This window comes from Delphinapterus leucas, unplaced genomic scaffold (genome assembly GCF_059928025.1).
Source record: "Delphinapterus leucas isolate spDelLeu-1000000601 "Yukka" unplaced genomic scaffold, BTC_Dleu_Yukka2 spDelLeu_asBTCV2_sq25, whole genome shotgun sequence".
NCBI lineage: Eukaryota > Metazoa > Chordata > Mammalia > Artiodactyla > Monodontidae > Delphinapterus > Delphinapterus leucas.
This window is the reverse complement of record NW_028322234.1, coordinates 1196022-1219239: the sequence shown is the minus strand read 5'-3', so window position 1 is coordinate 1219239 and position 23218 is coordinate 1196022. Positions and strand designations below refer to the sequence as shown.

General features: G+C 40.4%; 1 protein-coding gene across 10 annotated transcripts in view; it reads left to right on the top strand.

Moving 5' to 3' along the window:
- Positions 1 to 23218, top strand: part of LOC149744007 (histone-lysine N-methyltransferase, H3 lysine-36 specific) — a 127273-nt gene that overhangs the window by 28086 nt on the left and 75969 nt on the right. For 9 of the 10 annotated variants that reach the window (XM_089905107.1, XM_089905112.1, XM_089905102.1 and 6 more), the window contains one exon: positions 20863 to 20998. In XM_089905107.1, the coding sequence (XP_089761233.1) occupies positions 20863 to 20998 (136 nt within the window). Of the gene's footprint in view, positions 1 to 17164; positions 17328 to 20862; positions 20999 to 23218 lie in introns of all 10 variants that reach the window. The other variant, XM_089905113.1, reaches the window with a different exon arrangement.

The following is a 23218-nucleotide window of genomic DNA, read 5'->3' as shown; positions in this document are numbered from 1 at the left end:
CTCTAAATGTTTGATAGAATTCACCTGTGAAGCCATCTGGCCCTGGACTTTTGTTTGTTGGAAGATCTTTAATCACAGTTTCAATTTCACTACTTGTGATTGGTCTGTTCATATTTTCTATTTCTTCGTGGTTCAGTCTGGAAGGTTATACCTTTCTAAGAAGTTGTCCATTTCTTCCAGGTTGTCCATTTTATTGGCATAGAGTTGCTTGTAGTAGTCTCTTAGGTTGCTTCGTATTTCTGCAGTGTCTGTTGTAACTTCTTTTTTATTTATTATTTTATTAATTTATTTATTGTTTCTGGCTGTATTGGGTCTTCACTGCCGTGTGCAGGCTTTTCTCTGGTTGTGGCGAGTGGGGGCTTCTCGTTGTGGTAGCTTCTCTTGTTGCGGAGCATGGGCTCTAAGTGCGCGGGCTTCAGTAGTTGTGGCTCGCGGGTTCTAGAGCACAGACTCAGTAGTTTTGCCGCACAGGCTTAGTTGCTCCACGGCATGTGGGATCTTCCCGGACCAGAGCTTGAACCCGTGTCCCTTTCATTGGCAGGCAGATTCTTAACCACTGCGCCACCAGGGAATCCTGTAACTTCTCCTTTTTCATTTCTAATTTTACTGATTTGAGTCCTCTCCCTCTTTTTCTTGATGATCCTGGCTAATGGTTTATCGATTTTGTTTATCTTCTCAAAGAGCCAGCATTTCTTTTTATTGATTTTTGCTCTTGTTTTCTTTGTTTCTATTTCATTTATTTCTGCTCTGATCTTTATGATTTCTTTCCTTCTGCTAACTTTGGGTTTTGTTTGTTTTTCTTTCTCTAGTTCCTTTAGGTGTAACGTTAGATTGTTTATTTCAGATTTTTCTTGTTTCTTGAGGTAAGCTTGTATTGCTATAAACTTCTTCCCTCTTAGAACTGCTTTTGCTGCATCCCATAGGTTTTGGATCATCGTGTCTTCGTTGTCATTTGTCTGTAGGTATTTTTTGATTTCCTCTTTGATTTCTTCAGTGATCTCTTGGTTATTTAGTAACGTATTGTTTAGTCTCCATGTGTTTGTGTTTTTTTTGTTTTTCTCCTTTTAATTGACATCTAATCTCATAGTGTTGTGGTCCGAAAAGATGCTTGATATGATTTCAATTTTCTTAAATTTACTGAGGCTTGATTTGTGACCCAAGGTATGATGTATCCTGGAGAATGTTCTATGTGCACTTGAGAAGAAAGTGTAGTCTGCTGTTTTTGGGTGGAATGTCCTATAAATATCAATTAAATCTATCTGGTCTATTGTGTCATTTAAAGCTTGTGTTTCCTTATTAATTTTCTGTTTGGGTGATCTGTCCATTGGTGTAAGTGAGGAGTTAAAGTCCCCCACTATTATTACGTTACTGTCGATTTCCTGTTTTATAGCTGTTAGCAGTTGCCTTATGTATTGTGGTGCTCCTATGTTGGGTGCATGTATATTTGTAATTGTTATATCTTCTTCTTGGATTGATCCCTTGATCATTACGTAGTGTCCTTCCTTGTCTCTTGTAGCATTCTTTATTTTAAACTCTATTTTATCTGATATGAATATTGCTACTCCAGCTTTCTTTTGATTTCCATTTGCATGGAATATCTTTTTCCATCCTCTCACTTTCAGTCTGTGTGTCCCTACATCTGAAGTGGGTCTCTTGTAGACAGCATATATATGGGTCTTGTTTTTGTATCCATTATAGCAAGCCTGTGTCTTTTTTTTTTAAGCCTGTGTATTTTGGTTGGAGCATTTAATCCTTTCACATTTAAGATAATTATCAATATGTATGTTCCTATTACCATTTTCTTTATTGTTATGGGTTTGTTTTTGTAGGTCCTTTTCTTCTCTTGTGTTTCCCCCCTTAGAGAAGTTCCTTTAGCATTTGTTGTAGAGCTGATTCGGTGGTGCTGAATTCTCTTAGCTTTTGCTTGTCTGTAAAGCTTTTGATTTCTCCGTCAAATCTGAATTAGATCCTTGCCGGGTAGAGTAATCTTGGTTGTAGGTTCTTCCCTTTCATCACTTTAAATAAATCATGCCACTACCTTCTGGCTTGTAGAGTTTCTGCTGAGAAATCAGCTCTTAACCTTATGGGAGTTCCCTTGTATGTTATTTGTCGTTTTTCCGTTGTTTCTTTCAATAACTTTTCTTTGTCTTTGATTTTTGTCAATTTGATTACTATGTGTCTTGGCGTGTTTCTCCTTGTATTTATCCTGCCTTGGACTCTCTGTGCTTTCCTTTCCCATGTTAGGAAAGTTTTCGACTATAATCTCTTCAAATATTTTCTCTGGCCCTTTCTCTCTCTCTCTTCTCCTTCTGGGACCCCTATAATGTGAATGTTGTTGCGTTTAATGTTGTCCCAGAGGTCTCTTAGGCTGTCTTCATTTCTTTTCATTCTTTTTTCTTTATTCTGTTCTGTGGCAGAGAATTCCATTATGTCTTCCAGTTCACTTATCCTTTCTTCTGCCTCAGATATTCTGCTATTGATTCCTTCTAGTGTATTTTTCATTTCAGTTATTGTATTGTTCATCTCTGTTTGTTTGTTCTTTAATTCTTCTAGGTCTTTGTTAAACATTTCTTGCATCTTCTTGGTCTTTGCCTCCATTCTTTTTCCCAGGTCCTGGATCATCTTCACTATCATTATTCTGAATTCTTTTAGTGGAAGGTTTCCTATCTCCCCTTCATTTAATTGTTTTCTGGGGTTTTATCTTGTTCCTTCATCTGGTACGTACCCTCTGCCTTTTCATCTTGTCTGTCTTTCTGTGAATGTGGTTTTTGTTCCACAGGCTGCAGGACTGTAGTTCTTCTTTCTTCTGCTGTCTGCCCTCTGGTGGATGAGGCTATCTTAAGAGGCTTGTCCCCCTGCTGTTTTTTAATATAAAAAGATTTTAATAACTGGATTTTAAAAAAATTTTATTTTATATTGGAGTGGAGTTGATAAACGATGTTGTGAGTCAGTTATACATATACATGTATCTATTCTTTTTCAAATTCTTTTCCCATTTAGGTTATTACAGAGCACTGAGCAGAGTTCCCTGTGCTATATAGTAGGTCCTTGTTGGTAATCTATTTCTTTTTTTTCTTCTTTTTACTTTCTTTTTTTTTTTTGCTGCATTGCATGGCTTATGGTATCTTAGTTCCCAGACCAGGGATTGAACCTGGGCCCTCAGCAGTGAGATCAGAGTTCTAACCACTGGACTGCCAGGGAATTCCCTATCTATTTTATTTTATTTTTTAAAAAATATTTATTTGGCTGCACCGGGTCTTAGTTGCGGCACGCGGGCTCTCTCGTTGAGGTGCGTGGGCTCAGTAGTTGCAGCACTCAGGCTTAGTTGCCCTGTGGCATGTGGGATCTTAGTTCCCCGACCAGGGCTCGAACCCACGTCCCCTGCATTGGAAGGCAGATTCTTTTTTTTTTTTTTTTTTTTTTTTTGTGGTACGCGGGCCTCTCACTGTTGTGGCCTCTCCCGTCACGGAGCACAGGCTCCGGACGTGCAGGCTCAGCGGCCATGGCTCACGGGCCCAGCCGCTCCGTGGCATGTGGAATCTTCCCGGACTGGGGCACGAATCCGTGTCCCCTGCATCGGCAGGCGGACTTGCAACCACTGCGCCACCAGGGAAGCCCGGAAGGCAGATTCTTTACCACTGGACCACCAGGGAAGTCCCTTGGACTTGGTTTTGTGTTTTTTACTTTTAAGCTTCAAATGGAATCTCATACAGAACACCAGTATAGAACAGAAAAAAGATGGAGCTGCTTTAATTTGGGATAGAGAGCAGGCAGGTTTTCTTCTCACTCTCTTGGGCAGCACCTGAGGGGACTCTCCAGGACACTCTTTCTGAGGAACGCAATGGAAGCTACCTTTGGCATGGAGTTTCTTCTTCTTTTTTTTTTTTTGGTGGTACTTGGGCCTCTCACTGTTGTGGCCTCTACCATTGCGGAGCACAGGCTCCGGATGCGCAGGCTAAGCGGCCATGGCTCACGGGCCCAGCCGCTCCGCGGCATGTGGGATCCTCTCGGACCGGGGCACGAACCCGTGTCCCCTGCATCGGCAGGCAGACTCTCAACCACTGCGCCACCAGGGAAGCCCCCTTTCTTCTTCTTTTTAAAATATTTATTTATTTATTTGGCGGTGTCCAGACTTAGTTGCAGCACATGGGGTCTTCGTTGCAGCGTGCAGGCTTCTCTCTAGTTGTGGCAGAGTGCATGGGCTCAGTAGTTGCGGCACGAGGGCTCTCTAGATGTGGTGTAAGGGCTTAGTTGCCCCCGCGGCATGTGCGATCTTAGTTCCCATACCATGGATCGAACCTGCGTCCCCTGCGTTGGAAGGCAGATTCTTAACCCCTCGACCACCAGGGAAGTCCCTGGGATGGAGTTTGAAGAGAAGGATTTTGAGAAGTCCAGAGGGAGAGATCACCTAAACCAGTAAATGTAAAATACATTGTTGGGGGGGAGAAAAGTTGGTGTCACATGTGGAGGAGGCAAGGGGGAAGGAAGGCACTTACCTGTGTTTGGGCTGTCATGAAATTATTTCTGTTCTTTAGTCTAGTAGTAGATAATTAATGTTAATTAAAAGTTTCTTTGGAGATACATACTGAAATATTATGAATGGTATCTGGGGATTTGCTTCAAAATAATCCAGGTATGAAGTCTGTAGGTCACCACAGCCTGTACCAAAATTCTTGCATCCTGGGCCTCTCCATTGTATGAGAGGGATGGGGTTGTATGATACTAAGACTGGAAAGACAGCATGACTTTAGGGAAAAGACACTAGAATAGAAGGCCAGATGTGCTAGTCTTTTTGTTCTCTTGAGAAAAATCACTTAGGTGTGGCAAAGAGTTGTTTTTTTTTTTTTTTTGTAAGGTACATGTAAAGTTTAGAGTAAAAATTGCTCTTTTTTTAATTGCAAAAGACTATATACAAATTGTTTTACTGTGTTTTCTGAAAGTATCTGTTTTCTACATGAGCTAACTCTAGACTTAAGTTTAGTATTATCCGTTGGTGACTTGCCTTTTAACAGCATTGATTAGTTTTGACCCAGGTAAAGAAGTACAATAAGGAGCATAGATGTATGTGATGTGCCTGTTTTTTTTGAAGAGACAGGCATCTTCTGTTAATTGAATTATGCGGTCAAGGTGTTGTGAGGAACATTTGCCTCATGAGAGTTTATGAGCAGAATTCCCTTACTGAATGAAGAGAGTAAGGTCACTAATTGTGTTGAGGTTAAGTACAGTTACCAATACTAAAGGCTGATGTTTTTATTTATTTTTCTGTGTTGTGACCTAGTGTAAAGAGCACAGGCGATTGAACAGAGCACAGACATGGCTCTGTTTGGCATTTGGCCAGCTCACTTCCCATTTCTGAGCCTCAGATTCTACACCTATAACAAGGAGATAGTAATTAATACCTGCCTCATTGTCAGTATGAGGTTTAAAAGAAAAACAAAATATATAAATATTCTTAGCAGTTTCTGGTACTTGGGGTATCAGATAAATGCTTCCTTTTTCCTGTGTGACTGTTGAAATTAGTCAGTTACCTCTTGCTTGTGTCAGGATACCTCTTTTTTTATTATCCTGTCTTACCTCTTCTCCCCCCAAAAACAAACTCACTCAGGCCTGTAATTACAATAAAATACTAACTAGCTATATGATGCATTTGTTTTCAACCCTGGCTGTTCATCAGAATCACCTGTGGAGCTTTTTAAAAAAATTAGATGCCAAGAGCCTCCCCCCATACATACTGAATCAGAATCTCCAGGCCTTTGGGTGGGTAGGAGGTTCTGTATTTTATAACTCCTCAGGTGATTCTGATGTACAGCCGGGGTTGAGAACCATTGATCTGCTTCCTCTAGCACTCAGAAGCAAATCCCTGAAAGGCTCAGACTAAAGCAGAAGTCAGAGGAAAAATAAGCCCCAGGTCATACCCAACAGTTATATGATGTAATGATAAATGAGAATTGCTGGGTGCATAGTAGATTCTCAAACATTGAAAGAAAAATTTATGGCCAGAAAAACTATGCAGAGTAAAATTGATTTTTGTTGAAGTGATTTGGCACTAGATTTTCTATTGTAGGGAAAATGCCTATGGTCATTGTTTTGAAATTCTCCAGATTAAGAGCCCAAGGATAGCCCCAAACTAATGTTTAAATCATTCAGTTCCAGTATAACATACAGGCATAGCTGCATACAACAGTTTCTTTTGTTGTGTCAGGCTGGAGAGTATAGCTCTCCTCCCTGCTTTAATTTAAGCCTTCTAGGGTTGTAGAGGGCTGCACCCTTTCAGGCCTGTGTTCTGCACTGTCACCAACCCTGTTTTATTGTGGGTCTGAAAATTCTTATGGCATAAAGCCAAAGGCCTGGGCTAGCAGGAAAGCCTTGGCCTGCATGTTTCTGTTCTACCTCTTGCGCAGGCTGCCCTCTGTGAGCAGCTTCATGCTACATACAGGCTGGGCTTTCACTAATAGTCTCCTTAGCCTCAACCTTACCGTGTGGTCCTCAGTACACCAGTTTCCATGACTAACCTAGCAGCTGCTCTGCTTTCCAGCTTTCATTGGACCAATTCCCTGCTTTTACGCTGTCCTTTTCCAAGACTTCAGTGATTCCCTTTGATCTATTGTCCATGCTTTCTCTTTGATATATTGTTCCTGGATCTAGCCAATAAGCAAGGGTCATTTCTTACTCAGTAACAATTAAGTTTTACACAATAGTCTTTAGTCTTTTGCCTTAGCCTGCTGCAGGCTAAAATTGTAATGCTGCCAGAAACCATTTATCTAACTACTTGTTGCTAGATTTTCTTACGTCAGTCTCAGATCCCCCTTTCTTCTCAGAGCAAGTTAATAGACCTAGCTCTGACTCCCATCTACCAGGTAGAGAGGATTGGTGGGAGGAGACTTCAGATACTCTAGTTCACTCTTTTGTTCTGTGGTTGGTGTGGTGGAGTAGGGATCAGAAGATGCTGGCCTCTAATCCCTGCCTTTTCTTGAAGGCTTCTAGACTTCTGACAGGGTCACTCTGAGCCTCTGTTTACTTGTCTGCCATAAATATGGGATAATAAAATCTGTGCTGCCTACCTTACTTGGTTGTTTTTGAGATTCATATGATATAATGGATGTTAAAAGATCTTTGACAACTAGAATACACACATGTATTTATTAGGCTATGTGGCTGTGAGTGAGGTGGGAGTAATGCAAATGCTTAACATAGTATTTTACTTTTTATACTATTCTAGAGTTGAATATTTCCTTTGCAGTTTTGGTTTGAGACTGGGAAAGGAAATCACAATTCTTGTAAGGTAGAAGAATTGTAATCACTGACTAAAAATAGCTATCATTTATTTACTTAAAATATTTATTTATTTATGGCTGTGTCAGGTCTTAGTTGCGGCACTCGGGATCTTTCGTTGTGGCACGCAGGCTTCTCTCTAGTTGAGGTACACGGGCTATGTAGCTGTGGCACGTGAGCTTGGTTGCCCTGTGGCATGTGGGGTCTTAGTTCCCCAACCAGGGGTTGAACCCGTGTCCCCTGCATTGGAAGGCAGATTCTTAGCCACTGGACCACCATAGCTATCATTTATTTTTGGTAACTTGTACTCAATTAAAAATAGAGTTGTTCAGTTGAAACAGCCTGCTACAAAATTGGAGGCATTATTATACTACTTTCACAGGCAAAGAAACAAGCTCAGAGAGGTAAAGTAACTGTCCAGAGTCTCACAGGTGGTTTAAGAGCATAGCAGAAATTAAGCCCATGCATTTCTCTATTCTGGCAGTGTGTATAATTCCTCATTTAATTGTAAGCAAATGTGATGTATATAAGGAATTAAGACTTTAAAGACTCAGTGAATTACAAATGCACAGAATAGTATAGATATTTATCTTCTTTTTTTTTTTGCGGTACACGGGCCTCTCACTGCTATGGCCTCTCCCGTTGCGGAGCACAGACCCCGGATGCGCAGGCTCAGCGGCCATGGCTCACGGGCCCAGCCGATCCGCAGCATGTGGGATCTTCCTGGACCGGGGCACAAACCCACGTCCCCTGCATCGGCAGGCGGACTCAACCACTGCTCCACCAGGGAAGCCCAGATATTTATTTTCTTACCCTGCTTTATCTCATAGTCTTAGACAAGTCATTTGGTCCCTCTGTCTTTCACATTCTGTTTGGGAATAGTTTATCCCTCAGAGAGGACGTTCATTTTTAATGTTATAATACCATATAGATCATGTAACAGCATTGGAATTGTGTTACTATTTAAATATTTTTAGGTCAGTTATTTGGAAATTGAAATATTTTTGTAAACATAGTGTTAAATGGAGGTTAAGTGCCTGTACTGCCATATTAATCCTTAAAGTAGTTTAAATGTACCTTTTCAAAGGAATACAGTGAATAATGTTACAGCAGCTGCTTTTTGAGTTGTAACTATGTGTTAGGCGCTTTATAACTTTATGAAGTATGATTTCAGAGAGCCTAGGTTTTTAACCATTACACTGTGCTGTTAAAATGATACCTTTATACTAATTAACATAAAAAATAAATAGAGCCCTTAAATGTTGCAACTTAGGGTAGAATCAGGTTTGAATAGAGGAGGAAGAACAAGTTTCTGATATCAGGGTTTTGAAATAATGTAAGTTAACACCTATAGTGCTGACACATTACCAGCTACTGGTACTTAACATATTAATAATGTTTACATAGGAGGCTTCCCTGGTGGCACAGCGGTTGAGAGTCTGCCTGCCAATGCAGGGGACACGGGTTCGAGCCCTGGTCGGGGAGGATCCCACATGCCGCGGAGCAACTAAGCCCGTGTGCAACAACTGCTGAAGCCCGTGCGCCTAGAGCCTGTGCTCTGCAGCAACAGAAGCCACTGCAATGAGAGGCTCGCGCAGCACAGTGAGGAATGGCCCCCGCTCGCCGCAACTAGAGAAAGCCCATGCGCAACAACGAAGACCCAACGCAGCCAAAAATAAATAAATAAATAATGTTTACATATTAGCTTATTCAATACTTCCAGTAGCCCTGTGAAGTAGGCATTATTAATTGTCCCCATTTTACAGATGATACAAATGAGGCACAGAGACAAAGCACTTCCAGATATTTTTCAAGGCAGGCAGTTCAGAGGATTATAATGCTTATTTCTTGGGCTTCCCTGGTGGCGCAGTGGTTGAGAGTCCGCCTGCCGTTGCAGGGGACACGGATTCGTGCCCCGGTCCGGGAAGATCCCACATGCCGCGGAGCGGCTGGGCCCGTGAGCCATGGCCGCTGAGCCTGCGCATCCAGAGCCTGTGCTCCGTGACGGGAGAGGCCACAACAGTGAGAGGCCCGTGTGCCGCAAAAAAAAAAAAAAAAAAAAAAAAAAAGCTTATTTCTTTGGTGCACTTTTCTCACTGTGGTAGGAAATTCTGTCTTGCTGCATTTCTATACATTTTTATTTTTCCCTTCAAAGGAAATGTGTGTTAAAATTTACTTTAAAATATTATGCAAGATATACTAAAAACCATGAAATTGGATACTTTAAAGTGGTTAAAAAGGTGGTTTTGTGATATGTGAGTTTTATCTCATTTTTAAAAAACTATGCACATAATACATGTTCAGTGTACAAAAATTAGAAAATGTAGATAAGCCAAAAATCACTTGACAGTATCCACAGATCCATTTATCATTCTGACCTCTATCCTTCCAGACATTTTTTGTGTATGTGTATGAAAATGTATCTCTGTAAGATTTGAGATCATTGTATTACATGCCTTTTCCCTTAGTATATATGTATAAAATTTCTGTATAGCATTCAAATGTATAGGTGTTCTGTAATTAGCGAAGTCTGTGTCCAACATCTAGATTATTTTCGTTTCTTCCATCATTTAAAAAGTGAAGAGATTAAGTTACATTTAAAGTACAGTTTTTCTAAAGTATGCCGTGTTCTCTCAAATCATTTCTGAGGTATTTTTTCTTTTCTTTTTTTTAAATTGAAGTATAGTTGCTTGTTTCTGAGATTTTAGTCACTGCCCTCCGTGGCTGAAGAAAAGGCTCTTGGCAAACCAGAAAATGTGTTGACAGCTGCAGAACAGCTACAGTGACTTTGCTTGTGTGAATAGACTTTTTAAAGTTAGTTAATGTGTGTGTGTGAGTTTTTTTTTCTTGGCCCCGCTGTGCAGCTTGTGGAATCTTACTAGTTCCCCGACTAGGGATTGAACCCGGGCCCTGGCAGTGACAGCCCCGAGTCCTAACCACTGGACCGACGGGGAATTCTCTTAAGTTAGTTGTTCTTGATAGGGGAATATTGGATTTCCAAGATATTTGGGGGGATGTGAGTTATATTTAAATATTTTGGAAATTCATATGTAAAGTGTAGAATCCTGGGTAAAGAAAATTCTGATTTATCTTCTGGGAATAAACTGGTGCAATGTTAAAAGCATTTTTTTTTAAACTTTAATTTTTATTTATTTATTTTATTTTTGGCTGTGTTGGGTCTCCATTTCTGTGCGAGGGCTTTCTCTAGTTGCAGCAAGTGGGGTCCACTCTTCATCGCGGTGCATGGGCCTCTCACTATCGTGGCCTCTCTTGTTGTGGAGCACAGGCTCCAGACGCGCAGGCTCAGTAGTTGTGGCTCACGGGCCTAGTTGCTCTGTGGCATGTGGGATCTTCCCAGACCAGGGCTCGAACCCGTGTCCCCTGCATTGGCAGGCAGATTCCCAACCACTGCGCCACCAGGGAAGCCCTAAAAGCATTTTTATTGGAGTCAGGTTTGAATCCCTGCATTGATATTTTAGTACTAGTTTTGTGAACCTGGGCAAATGACTTAATTTCTGCCTCAGTTTTTGCATGCATGATATGGAGAAAAACACACTCCTACTCTATTCTTAGAAGCTACTGTGACATCAGAGATAATTCAGTATTAAGTGTTGAGCAGAGTGCCTGAGTTTTATTGTGACCAAATGTAGCTGGCTAGATCACTATACTTAGTACAGTTATTTTACTTAGCAGTTACTCAGTGTGTGATGTGGTTGAGATGCACTTTTAACCCTCTTCAATTCTGACTTGAATGAAATACTGTTGTGAGACTGGGTTGGAGAGTTATTTTGTTTTGTTTTTTTTAAACTATCTTTGAAGAGGGCTGGGGACCCTAGAATGATTTTGAGCACTCACACATGACTATGAATGCTTCAATCGAAAATAATTGAAAATAGCTGGGGGGGCTTCCCTGGTGGTGCAGTGGTTAAGAATCTGCCTGCCAATGCAAGGGACACGGGTTCAAGCCCTGGCCCGGGAAGGTCCCACATGCCGCGGAGCAACTAAGCCTGTGTACCACAACTACTGAGCCTGTGCTCAAGAGCCCGCAAGTCACAACTACTGAGCCCACGTGCCACAACTACTGAAGCCTGTGTGCCTAGAGCCCGTGCTCCGCAACAGGAGAAGCCACAACAATGAGAAGCCCGCACACTGCAATGAAGAGTAGTCCGGGCTCACCACAACTAGAGAAAGCCCGCACACAGCAACGAAGACCCAACACAGCCAAAAATAAAAACAAACAAACAAACAAAAATTAAAAAAAATAAAATAGCTGGGGATGTTTCTAACACAGTAATAAAACATTAAAAGTGGGTTCCATTTTCACTTGTGCTTAGAAAGGTTGAAGGCAGAGCCAAGGGAGGCAGAGAGGAAGGTTGGTCTGTGACCCTTCCCTAGAAGCTAGGGTTAACTCCATAGCTTTCATGAAACCAAATTTGTTAGCGTACCCAGTTTCTGAATAGACTAACAGCAGTTCATGACACCATGACGGATAAATGTTGGGGAAAGAGACACTTCCGTTGTACCAGAATATTTGTTTTGAATAGTCAAAGTGTGCCCCCTTTCCAAAATCTGGATATGTGGGAGATTAACTGGTAATCTGAAAGTTGCTTAGAGAACTATAGCTTTTTTTTTTTTTTTTAAGAACTATAGCTTTGAAATGTAATACTCTGTGACTAAATTCTGATATGCTATCCTTGTCCCAAATTTAGTGCCCATTCCCAAGCCAGGGAGTTTTGGGGAATATGTTGGCCAAGCAATTCTAGCAGAGCTTAAAAAGAATCCTTACCTGTTTCTACCCCTCAGGACTTAGTCCTCAGGCACCTCACTTTAAAAGAAATTAATTAATTAATTAATTTATATTTTTGGCTGCGTTAGGTCTTTATTGCTGTGCACAGGCTTTCTCTAGTTGTGGCGAGCCGGGGCTCCTCTTTGTTGGCAGCGCACAGGCTTCTCGTTGCAGTGGCTTCCCTTGTTCTGGAGCACGGGCTCTAGGCACACAGGCTTCATTAGTTGTGGAGCGCGGGCTCAGTAGTTGTGGCGCACGGGCTTAGTTGCTCCGCGGCATGTGGGATCTTCACAGACCAGGGATTGAACCCGTGTCCCCTGCACTGGCAGGTGGATTCTTAACCACTGCGCCATCAGGGAAGTCCCTGTACTCACTTTCTTGATGATCTTTTGTCATCAAGACTCCGCAAAGTTCTCTCTGTAGTCTGGATCTTCAGAACTCCAGAATCATATATACATTGGCTTTCTTGACTTTTTCATTAGGTTGTGAAATTGGAGTGTTATACTTGTTCAAAACCAGATTCCGGATGTACTTCCCCAAACCTGCTTTTCCTGTAGTCTTCTCCATTTTAATAAATGGGAACTCCATCATTGCAGTATTTAAGTCATAAAGGAATGATCCTTGATTTCTCTGTTTCTGTAGCATACACATCCAATCCATCAGCAAATTTCACTGTCTCATCCTGCTTCGTGCCCCCCTCCCCCAATCCCAGCTAGGTTCACATAACTATTACATCTCATCTGGAGTGGTCTCTGCTTTTCACCCTAGCACCCTAAGGCTGTTTTTACCATGGCAGTCAGAGTGATCCTTTTAAAATATCAGCCCTTCAAAGACTTCTATGTCACTCACAGTAGAAGGGCATAATAGGACATGACTTGGGCTTCCCTGGCGCAGTGGTTGAGAATCTGCCTGCTAATGCAGGGGACATGGGTTCGAGCCCTGGTCTGGGAAGATCCCACATGCCACGGAGCAACTAGGCCCGTGAGCCACAACTACTGAGCCTGCGTGTCTGGAGCCTGTGCTCCACAACAAGAGAGGCTGCGATAGTGAAGAGGCCCGCGCACCGCAATGAAGAGTGGCCCCCGCTTGCCGCAACTAGAGAAAACCCTCGCACAGAAATGAAGACCCAACACAGCCAGAAATAAAAATATACATAAATAAATAAATAAAAGATTACTATTAAAAAAAAAAAGACATGTCTTCCTCTCCCTGAATCATTTCTTTGACTTTATTTCTTCCTATTTTGTAGGTCACATTGACTTTCTTTTCTTTCTTTTTTTTAAAAATTAATTAGTTAATTATTGGCTGAGTTGGGTCTTTGTTGCTGGGTGTGGGCTTTCTCTTGTTGCAGCGAGTGGGGGCTACTCTTCGTTGCGGTGCACGGGCTTCTCATTGCAGTGGCTTCTCGTTGCAGAACACGGGCTCTAGGCGTGTGGGCTTCAGTAGTTGTGGCTCGTGGGCTCTAGAGTGCAGGCTCAGTTGTTGTGATGCACAGGCGTAGTCGCTCCGCGGCATGTGGGGTCTTCTGGACCAGGGCTCGAACCCGTGTACCCTGCATTGACAGGCGGATTCTTAACCACTGCGCCACCAGGGAAGCCCGATTCTTCATTATTGATGTATAGAAATTCAACTGATTTTTGTGTGTTGACTTTGTATCTTCATACTTTGCTGAATTCATACATTAGTTCTGTAAGGTTTGTGTGTGTGTGTGTGTGTGTGTGTGTGTGTGTAATTTTTAGGATTTTCTACATATAAGACCTGTGAATAGAGATATTTTTACTTTTTCCTCTCCAATTTTGTTGCCTCTTATTTCTTGTGTAGTTGCTCTGGCTAGAACATCCAGTAGTATGTTGAATAGAAGTGGAGAAAGCTGGCGTCCTTGCTGTGTTCCTGATCTTAGAGGGAAAACTTTCAGTCTTTCACCATTCAGCAGTATGCTCTCTGGATTTTTCATATATGGCTTTTATTATGTTTAGGTTGTTTTCTTCTTTTTTCCTTTTTTAAAAAATGTATTTGTTTATTTTTGGCTGCATTGGGTCTTCGTTGCTGTGCACGGGTTTTCTCTAGCTGCGGCGAGCGGCTGCTACTCTTTGTTGTGCTGCACAGGCTTCTCATTGCGGTGGCTTCTCTTGTTGCGGAGCATGGGCTCCAGGCACGCAGGTATCAGTAGTTGGGGCAGGCGGGCTCAGTAGTTGCGGCTTGCGGGCTCTAGAGCGCAGGCTCAGTAGTTGTGGCACACGGGCTTAATTGCTCCGAGGCACATGGGATCTTCCTGGACCGGGACTCAAACCCGTGTCCCCTGCATTGGCAGGCAGATTCTTAACCACTGCGCCACCAGAGGAGTCCCAGGTAGTGTTCTTCTAATCCTAGTTTGTTGAGTATTTTTTTTATCATGAATGAGCGTTGAATTTTATTAAATGCCTTTTCTGCATCAGTGGTGATGATCATGTGATTTTTATCCTTCATTCTGTGAATGTGGTGTATTAAATTTATCTATTTTCATATGTTGAACAGTCCTGTGTTACAGTAATAAATCCCACTTGGTCATGGTGTTTTGTTTTGGTTGTTTTTTGTTAATTGAGATATAATGACATAATAGCATTATATTAGTTTCAGCTGTTCAAAACAATGATTGATATTTATATTATGGTTTTTTAATATGATGTTCAACTTGTTTTGCTGAATTTTGTTGAGGATTTTTGCATCAGTGTTTATAAAGGATATTGGTCTAGGACTTCCTTGGTGGCTCAGTGGTTAAGAATCCGCCTGCCAGTGCAGGGGACATGGGCTCAAGCCCTGGTCCGGGAAGATCCCACATGCCGCGGAGCAGCTAAGCCAGTGTGCCTCAACTACTGAGCCTGCACTCCGGAGCCCGCAAGCTGCAACTACTGAAGCCTGAATGCCTGGAGCCTGTGCTCTGCAGCAAAGGCCACCGCAATGAGAAGCCTGCACACTGCAACGAGCAGTAGCCCCCACTCACTGCAACTAGAGAAAGCCTGCGCGCAGCAATGAAGACCCAACATAGCCAAAAACAAATAAATAAATAAAAATAACTTATAAAAAAGGATATTGGTCTGTAGCTTTTCCTTTGTCTGACTTTGGTATCAGTAATGCTGTCCTCAAACAGTAAGTTAGAGAGTTTATTCCTCTTTAGTTTTTTTCAAAGAGTTTGAGAAGGAGTGGTATTAGTTCTTCTTTAAATGTTTGGTACAATTTACCAGGGAAGCCACTGGGTCCAGGGCATTTTTTTTTTTTTTGCCACGCCTCACGGCATGCGGGACCATAGTTTCCAGACCAAGGATTTAACCCGCGCCCCCTGCATTAGAAGCGCAGAACCTTAACCACTGGACCGCCGGGAAAGTCCCTACAGGGCTTTTCTTTGTGGGGAGATTTTTTGATTGCTCACAACTGATTCAGTCTCCTTACTAGTTATAGGTCTATTCACATATTCTGTTTCTATGTCATTTAGTCTTGGTAGGTTTTGTGTTTTTAGGACTTCATCTGTTTCATCCGAGTTATCCTATTTGTTGGTGTACAACTGTTGCTACTGCTCTCATAGTCCTTTTTATTTCCATAGGATCAGTACTTACGTCCCCACTTTTGTTACTTCCTTCCGTGTGTTACTGTTGACATGTTATTTCTTTTTCATCCTTTCAGTCCCTTTTTTGAATTTGATCTGAAGTGTGTCTTCTAGACAGTGTAGTTGTATAATATTTTTTAATCTCTTCTGTCAATTTCTGCCTTTGAATTTTAAATCCATATACATTTTATGTAAATAGTGATAAGGTAGGATTGATATCTGTCATTTTGCTCTTTGTTTTTTATGTCTTATATTTTTGTTCCTCTAATCCTTTGTTACTGCCTTCTTTTGTGTTAAACATTTTCTAGTGTAACATTTTTTTAAAAATTTTGTATTTTTTTAAAATTTGGTTTTTGGCTACACCCCGCAGACATATGGGATCTTAGTTCCCTGACCGTGGAATTAGCACCAATATGTTTTATCCAACTGGACATACAGAGATATTAGGGAAAGCTGTTCTGAAATGTGCCTATCCGGCCAGTCTAAGCTCAAATGACATTTGTTCACTCTAGTCTTCCCTGATATTCTCCAAGTGCCTTAAGATCAGGAATTCATCTTTGTGTTTCTTGTTGAGCTTTGTTTGCAGGTGTTTAGTTGAATTATGGGCTTTACAAGGAGTTATTTTGGGGTCTTTCTTTCCCATGTGAGATTTTTAAGCTCTTCTGAAGAGAAGAGTCATATTCCTTTTTTTTTCCACCTTTAATTTTCCCTTGTTGTTATTTTCTCTATTTTCATGTTTGGAAGCCTCACTTTGGTCTGGACTTCTTGCCTGTTTCTAATTTTTTATATACTAAGGTCACTTGGATTTGGATGTTGCTGTTCATTAATAATATGTATTTGTATAGACATTTTTCCCCAATAAGTTTGTATATATTGTTTTATTTGGTCATCCTGGTAAATGAATTAAATAGTAAGGAGGAAATTAATGTCTCAGGTTTATGAAAATCTTTACCCATGATACCTTTAATTTAATGAAACTATTTTTTATTTGTGTTTCTCAGTGACTTTTTTTTTATCATAGTTTTGGCATAGTTTCTAAATAGTTGGTATATCATATGTGTGGCTGTGTATTACATTTTCAGTATTCCTTAACTTCATCTGCACTTTGCATATTTCATGGAGTTTTCAGCATAATTTGTTTAACAGGTCCCTTGTTGGATGTTAACTTTTTTTAAAAAATTGAAGTATAGGTGATTTACAATGTTGTGTTTCTGGTGTACAGCGAAGTGATACAATTATACACAAACACATTCTTTTTCTGATTCTTTTCTAATTTAGTTTATTACAAGGTATTGAATATAGTTCCCTGTGCTATACAGTATGACCTTGTTTATCTATGTTATATACAGTAGTTTGTATCTGCTAATCACAAACTTCTAATTTATCCACCCCCTCTTTCCCCTCTGGTAACTGTAAGTTTGTTTTCTGTGTCTGTGAGTCTGTTTCTGTTTTGTAAATAAGTTCATTTGTATCATTTTTTAGATTCCACATATAAGTGATATCATATGATATTTGTCTTTCTCTAGGTCCATCCAGGTTGCTGCAAATGGCATTACTTCATTCTTTTTTATGGCTGCATGGAATTCCATTTTATATGTATACCGCATCTTTATCCATTCATCTGTCGACGGACATTTAGGTTGCTTCCATGTCTTGGCTATTGTAAATAGTGCTGCAGTGAACACTGAGGTGCATATATCTTTTGAAATTGGAGTTTTTTCTGGATATTTGCCCAGGAGTGGGATTGCTGGATCATATGGCAACTCTATTTTTAGTTTTTTGAGAAACCTTCATAGTGTTTTCCATAGTGGCTGTACCAATTTACATTCCCACCAACAGCGTAGGAGGGTTGTTCCCTTTTCTCCACACCTCTCCAGCATTCATTATTTGTAGACTATTTATTTATTTATTTATTTATTTATTTATTTATGGCTACATTGGGTCTTTGTTGCTGCGTGCAGGCTTTCTCTAGTTGCAGTGAGTGGTGGCTGCTCTTTGTTGCAGTGCATGGGCTTCTCATTGTGGTGGCTTCTCTTTGTTGTGGAGCACAGGCTCTAGGTGTGTGAGCTTTAGTAGTTGTGGCTCCCGGGTTCTATAGTGCAGGCTCAGTAGTTGTGGCACATGGGCTTAGTTGCTCCGCGGCACGTGGATCTTCCTGGACCAGGGCTCGAACCTGTGTCCCCTGCATTGGCAGGCGGATTATTATTATTATTATTTTTTTTTATGTAGAATCTGATCCATTCTTTTTTTTCTTCCAATTTTTATTTTTTTAAATTTATTTTTGGTTGCATTGGGTCTTCATTGCTGTGTGTGGGCTTTCTCTACTTGTGGCAAGCGGGGGCTGCTCTTCCTTGTGGTACGCAGGCTTCTTGTTGTGGTGGCTATTCTTGTTGTGGAGGTGCAGAGCATGGGCCCTAGACATGTGAGCTTCAGTAGTTGTGGCACGCGAGCTCAGTGGTTGTGGCTCGCGGGTTCTAGAGTGCAGGCTCAGTAGTTGTGGCGCACGGGCTTAGTTGCTCTGCGGCATGTGGGATCTTCCCGGACCAGGGATTGAACCCTTGTCCCCTGCATTGGCAGGCGGATTGTTAACCACTGTGCCACCAGGGAAGTCCCTGTAGACTTTTTAATGATGGCCGTTCTGACTGGTGTGAGATGGTACGTCATTGTAGTTTTGATTTGCATTTCTCTAATAATTAGTGATGTTCAGCATTTTTTCATGTGCCTGTTGGCCATCTGTATGTCTTTGGAGAAATGTCTGTTTAGATCTTCTGCCCATTTTTTGATTGGGTTGTTTGTTTTTTGTCATTGAGTTGTAGGAGCTGTTTGTATATTTTGTAATATAGAGTCACATTGTTTGCAAATATTTTCTCTCATTCCATAGGTTGTCTAGGATGTTAACTTTTTGTTGTCATAAATAACTGCTTTAGATATCTTTTTACAGTTCTTTTACTTTTCTGGATTATTTCCTTTGGGTTAAAATATTAGGAGTAGAATTAATAGTTATTTTCATTTTCATGGTTCGTGGTAGAGCAAGTGTTTCTTTCCTGGTTTTATTATGTCTTAGGGTGCTGATGCTGAGTTAACTGACTTGTTTAAGGTGACACAATTTGTGATAGAGTCAGAAGACAGCTCATTACTGCTTTGTGTGATTCTGGCTTCTGGCTGTAAGCAGTACCACTCATGGTCTTTCTTATCCATCTGTTACTGAAGCCTTGTGTTTTATGGCTTTACTTCCTGATCACTGATATATTCCTGATATATTACTACTACGGTCACTTTGTAGTAGTAATATATGGCAAAGACAGAACCAGTATCATGTTATAGATTGATTATGGCTGAATTTGTCATAAAGCATGTAATAATCATGGGGTTTTATTGTTATTGGGATAGTAGTTGAGAGTTTGGGATCCTGAGTTGGACTGCCCAGGTTTGAATCCTGTCTCTGCTACCTACTACATAACTATATGACTATAGGCAGATAGTAACATAGGAGTAATAATATAGTATCTACCTTAAGAGGATTAAAGGAGGAACAGTGCCTGGTATATAGCAGACATCAAGTAAATGGTAGTATATTTAAAGTCGTTTAGGACTCAGATAAATAAGCAAGTCCATATTTATCAATGATTGCCAAATAAATGATTACAAATCAGATTATATCAGAAATTTATGGGAACCTACTCAAATTGTAGTTTTCAGTACAGGGGCATGTAAAAGAGTTTCTATCCCATCTTGGTATCATGGTTTTAAAGTTTCAAAGCCAACTAGCTCTGAAGTAATTTTTTTTCTGATAACTTACAGAATGATAACAGGCAAAAATGGCCCCTTGGGGCTTGCTTTTCAAAAAAAAATGTTTTAAAAGTTGTAGTTTCTGTCTCATTTCCGAGTAACTCTATATACATGAAGAACTAATGACACTATTTTCAATAAGGGTATTCTGTGAGATTTACTTCTCTCTGAATGCACAGTCTTAAAGTTGAATGGTAACTTACAAATCATTGAATTGAGCCCAATACTTTGATATCCTTGAGCCCCAGGTATTACTCATCATTTTTATTTGAATGATTTCAGTCAATTCATTCAGCATATTCTTTATTGGACACTTAATATGTACTAGGTGGGTACTGTTTTAGGCATTAAGGAGGGACGACTGAGTCTGAGGGAGGAACTCACCAAGCCTTTTTTAGGACATAGCATTTATAGAAAATCATAATATTTGTATGCCCCCTTGGAGTAAATGGAGTAGGTTGTCCTTTGTCCAAGTACCTTAGGTGCTGCTCTTAGCTACCCAGAAACAGCTCAGCACATGTGAACTCCTTTGTGTAGTTTATGGCTGCCGGGGGAGCTCAGTCCTACTAAACACAAAGCCATCTTCCTCTCAGGGCAGGAGACCTCTGTACTGTTGATGCGGTGTTAAAGGCATGGGTATAGGTTTAGAGCTGAGATGGAAGCATTTGGATTGCAGATAAATTAGGTATTATTTTTGGAGAAAAGATGCAGCCAGGGTCTCTGCATTGGATATGTCCAGGGAGCTTGATTCATATTGTGTTGTGCTTGAATGGTATCCCTTGGAGTTGGGCAGTGTACTGTTCTGGATGCAGCCTCTCTTGCATGTCCTGGGAAAAATATGTCAGTTGTGCTGACATTGCCAGAATCTAGCCTGTAGCTTTCAGGATTATTTCAGTAGGCCATTATTGTAAATTAATAAGAATGTCTGTGTTTGAGAAGGATGTAGAGTATCACCTGCAGAAGGGACCACAGTCTCCCCTTCCCCCAGTTTATTGAGATAAAGTTGGCATATGTAGTGGTATCAGAGTCTCTTGACATTGTTAAATTTCTTCCACCCCCCACCCCCCACCCCTGTTGTGTTGTGATCCAAGGACTTGGGCAAAGATATCTTTTCCTTGGGATGATTCTGTTTATCTATTATTTCAGTTTTTAGCTCTTTAAAAATTTGAAATAGCTTATTTATTTTCCTAGAATGTAGGTAGTTTACTTATGTAAAGCAAATGTAAATTGAGAGCTACTACTGACTTTATAAAGCACTGTGTTATAAATAGTTAAGACAGTAATTTTTAATTATACTTATTTTGTAATTGTGGTTAAGCTGGAGTGTTTTCATCTAGTATTCATTGGTAATGCTTTCTCAGAAGGCTAGTGGAAAGATATGTTGTTTCAAAAGGTTCTGATTTTTATTGATGCCCCATGTTTTGTCTGTCTCAAGTGTCAGCCCAAGAAAAAGGCTACGCCACTGAAGTATGAAGTTGGAGATCTCATCTGGGCAAAATTCAAGAGACGCCCTTGGTGGCCCTGCAGGATTTGTTCTGATCCGTTGATTAACACACACTCAAAAATGAAAGGTAATACTTGCAGTTGATTATACATGATAAAATACAGTATGGAATTACCAACTTGCAGTTTCCGTTAGTAATAATTCATTCTTACCTTTGAGCATTTTGTTAATGAATTGTTATTATGTATTTTATCTTTTCTGGATTTTTTTTTAAGGTGTGTTTTATTTTACTCTATGATTTAAAAATTCTCAATTATTCTATCTGTAGATGCCAGAAAATGTTAGGCTTATTAGCTAAAGTCTACATTGTCCAGAATCACTTTTCAGTATATTTATGTTTTTCTACTTCAGTCTTCAGGTTTGTATCATTTTTGTTAGTTTTAAAGCTGAAACAGTTATAAAGATTGCTTATAAGTCATTTTGAATTTTAAAGTCTTGATTTAGACTATTTTCTATAGTTACTAAAGTTTGTTACTTATTTGGTTGTTCTGTATGAATCTTACGTGCCTTAACTTTAAAATGGTATAAGATAAGGGCTCAAACTTCATTTTGAGCTCCCTTTTTTCTGTTAAGATAGTTTGTGATTTTATTGTAGTTTTAATATATGTGTTTTAGGTTTTAAATTGGTTATATATGCACAAGATTAAAAAAATCTCTGGTCTGCCCCACTCTTTACCTCTCCTTTCAAAAAGTAACCAGCTGTTATTAATGTTTCTTCCTAGACTTCCTTTATGTAAATCCAACTATATAGTTTCATCTCCCTACCCCCTTTGATTTAATTTAACGTAAACATAGCATATTGTATGTATGTTCTACAGGGTTTTTTTTGGGGGGGTGGTTAAAAATTTTATTTAATTAATTTTTATTTTTGGCTGTGTTGGGTCTTCGTTGCTGCACATAGGCTTTCTCTAGTTGTGGTGAGTGGGGGCTACTCTTCCTTGCGGTGCACAGGTTTCTCATTGCCATGGTTTCTCTTGTTGCAGAGCACGAGCTCTAGGTGCACAGGCTCTAGAGCGCAGGCTCAGTAGTTGTGGTGCACGGCCTTAAGTTGCTCCGCGGCATGTGGGATCTTCCAGGACCAGGGCTCAAACCTGTGTCCCCTGCATTGGCAGGTGGATTCTTAACCACTGTGACACCAGGGAAGCCCCCTGACTTTTTTTTTTAATTAAAATTTTTTATATAAATTTCAGGTGTACAGCACCGCAAGTCTAATTACCATCCATCACCATACAGTCTCCCCCGTTCACCCATTTTGCCCATCCCCCTTCCCCTCTGGTAATCATTAATCTGATCTCTGTATATATGAGTTTTTGTTTTATTTTGTTTGTTCACTTGTTATGTTTTTTAGATACTACATATGAGTGAAAACATATAGTATTTATCTTTTCTCTGTCTGATTTATTTCACTTGGCAAAATACCTTCAAGGTCCATCAGTATCGCAAGTGGCAGGATTTCATTCTTTTGTGGCTGAGTAATACTCCATTGTGTATATATACCATATCTTCTTTATCCGTTCATCCGTCAGTGGATACTTAGGTTGTTTCCATATCTTGGCTGTTATAAATAACGCTTCAGTGAACATAGGGGTGCATATATATATATTTTTTTTAATTAATTAATTTTGGGCTGTGTTGGGTCTTTGTTGCTGCACATGGGCTTTCTCTAGTTGTGGTGCACGGGCTTCTCATTGCAGTGGCTTCTTTTGTTGCAGAGCACAGGCTCTACGCACATGGGCTTCAGTAGTTGTGGTGCATGGGCTCAGTAGTTGTGGCATGTGGGCTCTAGAGCGTAGGCTCAGTAGTTGTGGTGCATGGGCTTAGTTGTTCCACGGCATGTGGGATCTTCCTGGACCAGGGCTTGAACCTGTGTCCCCTGCATTGGCAGGTGGATTCTTAACCACTGCACCACCAGGGAAGCTGACATATCTTTTTGAATTAGGGTTTTTGTGTTCCTCAGATAAATACCTGGGAGTGGAAGAGCTAGGTCTGCCAGACTGTTTTGAAAAGCTACTGTACCATTTTATATTCTCATCAGCACTGGATGAGGGTTTTAATCTCTCTATATCCTTACTACCAATTGTTATCTGACATTTTTTTGTGGTAAAAAATATATGTAACATAATTTTATCATTTTATCCATTTTTAAGTTTATAGTTTAGTGGCATTAAGTAAATTAACATTTTTGTGCAATTATTACCACTATCCATCTCCAGAACTTTTTCATATTCCTAAACTGAAACTCTGTTAACAATTTAACAATAACCTTCAGTCCCTGGTAAATGTTGTA